The sequence below is a fragment of the Arachis hypogaea genome, chromosome 12, assembly GCF_003086295.3.
Source record: "Arachis hypogaea cultivar Tifrunner chromosome 12, arahy.Tifrunner.gnm2.J5K5, whole genome shotgun sequence".
Lineage (NCBI taxonomy): Eukaryota > Viridiplantae > Streptophyta > Magnoliopsida > Fabales > Fabaceae > Arachis > Arachis hypogaea.
The window spans coordinates 4,943,783-4,950,586 of record NC_092047.1 but is presented as its reverse complement, the minus strand read 5'-3'; the positions used below and the strand labels follow the sequence as shown (position 1 = coordinate 4,950,586).

The 6,804-nt window shown below is 31.0% G+C and overlaps 1 protein-coding gene across 2 annotated transcripts; it reads right to left on the bottom strand.

Moving 5' to 3' along the window:
• Positions 1–5,376, bottom strand: LOC112726516 (auxin response factor 18). Of its 2 annotated transcripts, none has more exons than XM_025775928.3 (14): positions 5,047–5,376; positions 4,439–4,554; positions 4,203–4,310; positions 4,032–4,088; positions 3,771–3,920; positions 3,604–3,688; positions 3,409–3,499; positions 3,146–3,310; positions 2,954–3,067; positions 2,798–2,870; positions 2,574–2,718; positions 1,888–2,276; positions 1,010–1,197; positions 1–373 (listed from the first exon to the last, which is right to left on the bottom strand). In XM_025775928.3, the coding sequence occupies exons 1-14, from the start codon at positions 5,051–5,053 to the stop codon at positions 322–324; spliced, it is 1,740 nt and encodes a 579-aa protein (XP_025631713.1). In that variant the 5' UTR covers positions 5,054–5,376; the 3' UTR covers positions 1–321. The 2 variants fall into 2 exon arrangements, with proteins under 2 accessions (XP_025631713.1, XP_072064679.1); XM_072208578.1 differs by having other exon boundaries at positions 230–373; positions 1,888–2,267; positions 5,047–5,175.
• Positions 5,377–6,804: the final 1,428 nt, after the last annotated feature.

Here is a 6,804-nt window from a genome sequence, read left to right as displayed (position 1 = left end):
CCCCAAATTGACTTAGAACTTTTATAGATTTAGAAAATTACTGCACAATATTAAACACAAAATAAAAATAAATTTAAAAAAATTAAAATAAACTAGGATATTTACAATTATAAAGTACCTAAAAATTAAAATCCACCTAGTTGCTATGCACACTACCATCAGATTCCCTTCCCTTCCTAAACCTATTAATGCTTAAAAATAAAAATTAAAAATAAAAGAAAAAGGTCAATTAAGGTTTCAAAGCATATTATATTAGATTGATAGATGTTGAGTGATGTTATGAATCACAACATGGAGTCAAGTCATTCAACAAATGACTAATTAATCCTCCTTTGAACAAATGAAAATCCTCTTCACCATTTTGCAGAAGTCCCTACAAAATTTCATAGCATAGATTAAAGGGTTTGTTCCAACTTTTTGTTATTACTAAAAAAAATTTCATATAATTGTAAAACCTTTTAGGTTTAATTGCTCTGTTGGTCCCTATAATTTTGTGAAATTTTCAATTAAATCCCTATACTTTTTTTCTTTTTAATTGGGTCCCTGCACCAAATTTTTTTTTCAATTAAGTCTCTCTTAGTAGTATTTGACTTAATTTTATAGGGATCCAACTAAAAAAAAAAAGAATTGATACAGGGCCTAAATAAAAGGAAAAAAAAAGTGTAGAGACCCGATTAAAAAAAATTTGGTGCAAGGACTCAATTAAAAGAAAAAAAATTATAGGAACCTAATTGAAAATTTTGCAAAACTATAGAGACTAGCAGAGTAATTAAACCAACCTTTTATAAAATAATCAAAATTTTAATAAATAAAAAACCAAATAGAATAGCTTTTCTTTTTTGGACTATACAAAAAATATCAAGTTACAAAATATCTTTTTTGTGAAAATCAGAAAAGAAAAGCTTCTTGATGAGTCTTGAGAAAGTTTTCATAATAAAGCATTTACATATCTTTAAAAAGAAAATTTGAAAAACAGAAGAAACTATGCAAGAAAGTTGAAGTTACTCACTGCCATAAATCATCACCAAGAAGCATAAGGTCATTTTCTTCATCAGTGAAAGTAACAGCCCATTTCTTCTGAGATATAATTTCTCCTTCAATGTCAAACATTTTCTCAAGCTCAACTATGAGTTCATCATAACCATTTAATGTGGTCAAGTCAATTGCTCGACCAACTGCTACACCTTCCATTTTCACCTTCAAAACATAAAAAATAAAATAATCAATTATGAAGGAAAAAATTCAGGAGAGAATTTTATACAAGTAAAATTACTGAAATAACACCCGAAATATCTCTTCCCTAATAAAATAACCAACCAAACATTAATATTAATTATCCTCGTCTAACGAGTTCATCCGATGTCAGTTGGGCTTCCATGTCATGATTCATGACATTTAGGCCCAATCGACAATCGGATCCAATTGTCAGACCACCTAATTTCTTAGAACATATCAAATAAATATTCGATCTTTTACGGGTTATTTTGTCAACCAAGTAAGCTTTCATAGGGACTATTTAGGTATTTCACTAATTTGTCACCTTCAAAGATTCCTAGCTACCAAACACTGTCATACTCAAAACAAAGGCTGAAAAATTTCCTTCCCCTTTTTACATTATTTGACCCAACCTCTCATAAAAATGTGGAAGGAATCTTTGAAGACATTACATGTATCACATATGAAGAGTTTCGAGTATACCAAGAATAACGGTGTTTCAGTCGTTTTACCCGTTGATCTCGATCATAAAATATATACATGATTGAGATTAATGACTAAAAGTACTAAAACACCAGTGTTCCTGATATACTTGAAACTTTTTATATATTCATATGTAGGTTTAAGGCTGAAACAAGAATAAAAAATAAAATAAAAATAAAATAAAGGTACCTTAGTCCTAGTCCTCATGGATGGTACATGGCCCTGCTTGTTGGACAGTGAATGGTTATTGAGACTCTGAACCTTCTCAGTCTCACATGCACCAACAATAATAGATTCTTTGGGACCACAATGAAGGATAGTTGAAGCTTCACACCAAAGTTCTTTCTCCAAAGGGGTAACAACATTACTATAGCTGCTAGTCAAATTCACCCCAAACAACCAGCAATCCATGCCCTTCTTCCTGTCTTCGTTGTGGTCGCGTGCCGGGCCTTCGCCAGCTGGACCAACCGGGACGACGGCTTTGTTGTTTTCGGGATCTTGAGAAGAATTTCCATTGCCATTCAAATGTGGTGGCTGCCATATTGTAGCTACTTGGCTTTCTTTGCTACCTGAAGCAGCTGAATTCGGAGATTAACATCATCATTAAGTTAATAATCCAACAATGTTTGTTCATTAACACCTTAAGGTTGTCGACCGGTAAAAAAACGGCTTCTTGTTAACTTTCCTTCCAAAATTACCCTTCTAGTAAGATGTTATTTTATTAATAAAATGCATCACGTGAAAGGGTCATTTTGGAAGAAAAGTTAAGAGAAGTCATTTTTTGCGCAGTTCAACAACTTCAAGGTGTAAATTGCATATTTATAAAGTTTAGGATGTAAAGTGCACATGATCCAAAGTAACATTCTTTTTCCTACCAGAAGATGAAGCCTCAGCATGCCTTGATCTTTTTCCCTTCGCCATCGGTTGAATCGTATTCAAAGGCGAAGTAACAAGAGGTTCAATCTCCCAACATGAAACTCTATCTGGTCTTTGCATTGTTGCTGGTTCATCCCATTGAACCTATGTAACAAAGACAAAAAATTATACACTAATGAGAAAATTAGATGAACTTAATGAGTGATTTCGAATGAAGTCGAACCTTCAATGACCTCCATTGAGAATTCGGCCATTCTCGAGATTCATCTCCAACTCCAACTATAGTACCACAAAACCTGACAAAATAATGGTACATTAATCTAAGATTAACTTAGAGACTAAGGTAGATTAAACTCTTGATGCACATTTAAAATGATACCTTTTGTCAAGTGGATCTTCACCCTCATGTCTCATCTTGAATCGCATGCCGATTTTGAAGTCATTGTTCATCGTGTCAATATATTTGTTTAAACTAACAATAAACTGGCTAGTCCTGAATTGAATTCAAAAGTTAAAAGCATAAATGTTTCAAGTAAGAGTTACACAAAATGTTTAAAAGATGCTTACAAACCTTGGCTTGTAATAAACCACAAACATGGTACTAGTCATAACAGAATGGCTTGCAGTAACAATCACTCCAAGGCGCATGTTTTGTGTCGACACCACGGACGAAGGCGTAGGACTCTGCGGCGGATTCAAACGTCTAACGCCTACCCTCAGTTGTCCATTCTCTCCCCTGTAAGAATCAAGGATTAAAGCACGGAAATTCGCGGCATAAGGACTAATTATGTCAAAGCAGAACATTATAGAATGCATTATCATGATTTCAAGTACCTTAGAAAAACAAAAGAATCTCCGGCAACCAATTTCTTGGCCGCAACGAATGCACTCCAGCCAGTTGTAAGCAGGTGCCTCTTCGGATGTCCTTAACAAATTGTGCAAAACAGTAAGCAAGATTTCGCAGTTAAAACATAAATTCAAAGAAAAACAACGAAGATTTTCCAATATTATAAACCAAGAAAAAGTTACCTCTATATATATGCTTAAACTTCCATTCAACCCCATGAATATCCTTTGCTACCAACTCCTGAGTAGGATTTTCCATTGTCATATCCTACAACATATAAACTCTTAATTATTTTCTTGTAATCGAAAATATATTCTGGTTCGATCATTCTCGGCTAAAGAAAACACACCAATTGAGGCAAGCATTCATTAGCATGCTTCCGAAGAACCAAAAATCCTCCATGTGTGCTAGTATCTGAGGTACTCAGTGTCTTACAAAATGAGTAAAATTTCTGTTTCGGTTTCTCGGAACAAATTGGATTAGGATCTAGAGGATCATTCTGTTGTACATAGAACAAAACCAGAAAAAAAAAATGGAAAAATCAGTTAAACATTTTTCAATTTTCAATAATGAGGGAATTAATTGTTCGGAAAATGTATCAAATTCTCACATCTGAAGATGGCTGCAAAGTGATTCGAGCATAAACCTCGTCGGTTTCCATCTCGGCCTACAAAACAAAATTAACAAGATTCTATAATCAGTACATGAAAAACCATCATTCCAATGAGCCAATCAAGAACACATAACACAACATAAGGAACCAAAAAAAGATAAACATTACCAGACACTTAACATCGATAACACGGCATAAGATCTTCGACGGAAGATCGTATTTGGGAGATTTCTGGTTCTTCATCTGCCTCAATTCTTGTTCTGTAGGTTCTGGCAACTACAAAAGAAAAAATCAAAATTATATAACACTAACTAAACCCCTTAAGGCCTAAATTTGACACAAAAATGGAAAAAATGAAATTCACAAACAAAATCAGAAACAAGGTAAAGAAGTATATATCTTACCAATTCAATGTGACCCTGAGGGAAATAGAAAACTCTGTCTTGAACACAAGGAACATCCATTAATGGCCCTGCACACAACCTCCATAGCTCTTTAAACAAATCATCACCAGCCCCATCTGCCACAAAACAAAACACAGACATGTTGGAAACTTTGCATGGTTTTTTTCAGACCAAAGTTGGAAACTTTTTTCTCTCATTTTTGCATTAAGCTCTTCCTTAGTAACCTCCATGTTCACAAGGCAAAAGGGTCATTCACTTCATATTGAAAAATTAAAGGAAAACATTAAAAATGAAGGGTCCCAACAACATTAGTCAATTGCTAAAAGAACACAGACATTACTCTTTTTCAGCTCAACACTCACATTAACCAAACATGGTAACAACAAAAACACATGAAATTCCAACCATAACCTCACACTGAAGTTGTTTCCTTTGACAAGAAACCACTGAGATTAGTACCTTCTTCCTTATGTGCCATTCAACCATAGAAGCACAAAAAGGAAAAAGAACACCAACAACAGAAAAACAAAGACCAAAGACAAAAAAAGACAAACACAAAGCAAACAAGAGAGAGAGAGAGAGAGAGAGAGAGAGAGAGAGAGACCAACCAGCCATGATGATAGTTAAATGAGAGTGAATGATAATGTGTTCCTTTGTGTTCTCTCTTGCTTCTTCTTCTCTTTCTGTAACTGATGACTGTGAATTGTTCTGCTTTATATATGTGTTTTTCTTTTTCTTTTTTCTTTGTTTGTTTGTTTGGAGCTGCTTCAAGTTTCGGTTACAGAAAGCATGGTTGTGTTGTTTATGGTGTGTCACCAAAACCGAAGAATATCAAGGGATCATAACTTTTTTGGCCCCTTCACTTTGAAGCTGCAAGAGAAAAGGGTCACACTTTTTTCTCTCTCTTGTTATGTGAGGAGTTTCTGAAATTCTCTTTCTGTTTTCTTTTGCTCCTTGTCCTTCCATTTCATCATACAAAAACATGTTCATTTTTTTCATAATATATTAATAAAAAATTTACTAGAAGTCAGTCAGTAAATAAATTATAATATATATAAATAAATATATGTTGTTTAATTTATTTTTAATATATATTTTATATTTTAATATATTTTATAAAAATGATTAATTTAATAAGTGAATTTTTGTATATCTAAAATGATTGAATATTAGTAAGAATTTTTATTAGTCGAATTTGTTCAAATTTGATAAAAATAAGAACTTAACTGAATAAATTTTAATTGGTTTGGATTTGTAATTTTTAGTGAATGGATCTGTATTAATCCGAGCAGATGAAATTCAAATCGAATCAATTCGGATCATTCAGTACCCGATTAAAAATAAAAGTAAAAAAACAAAAAATTAAAAAAAAATTTAAATACTATAAATATGTAGTAATAATAATAATAATAATACATCATTGATTCAAATATATTACTGATGTTAGTATTGTGCTTGTTGAAAATGTGCTCTGACGAATTTATAAGTATTCTTGTCAAATTTTAAAATTTTTTAAGAATCAGAATCTTTTGAGTATTAATTTAGTATTTACCTCTTTTTAATTAATATTAAACTAATCGAATAATCAGCTTGGTTTGGGTTTGACGATTTCAAAACTAATACTTATTTAAAGTTAAATTTGATTGGATATATCTCGATAATACCCTATTATTCATCAAGTCTAAAACTAATGTAATCATATCGAATCACTTTGGTTATTCATATTCGTAAACATTCTTGTATAATAGTACATATTAGAATAAGATATTAGGACAAAAGTATCCAAAAAAAAATATTAGTATTATTTTTTAAAAAAATTATTATTTATATACTAAAAATTAGACATTAAATTAGTTATTATATATTTATATATTTATACATATTAATTATATATTTTATTTAACTAAATAATTATTTGCTAGAATAATCAAAACCTGACATAGTAGAATAATCAAATATGCAATTGAATAAAACTAAATTTATTCAGAGTAATATAATAAAAAAAATTATGAAATGTCAAATACGAATTTATACGTAGTGTCTGAGTAATAACTGATTTTTCATATAGATATATCATGATTAGTTAATATAATTGTAGAAAAATATTTTATAATTGTAGAAATATGTGTTAATATTATGTTTGTTTGAGATGACATCACGACTTACACAATATTAATGTCTAATGATCGAATGCAATGTAGACTATAACTACATTGGATTTGTATTAATATGTGAGTCGATATAATGTTTTTATTTTAGATATTTACAAAGAAATCAACTTTAAATCATATTTTTAAAGAATTTATATATTTTTAAAACACATTTCATATATATTATATCATCTTATATGCATTTATTAACTTTAT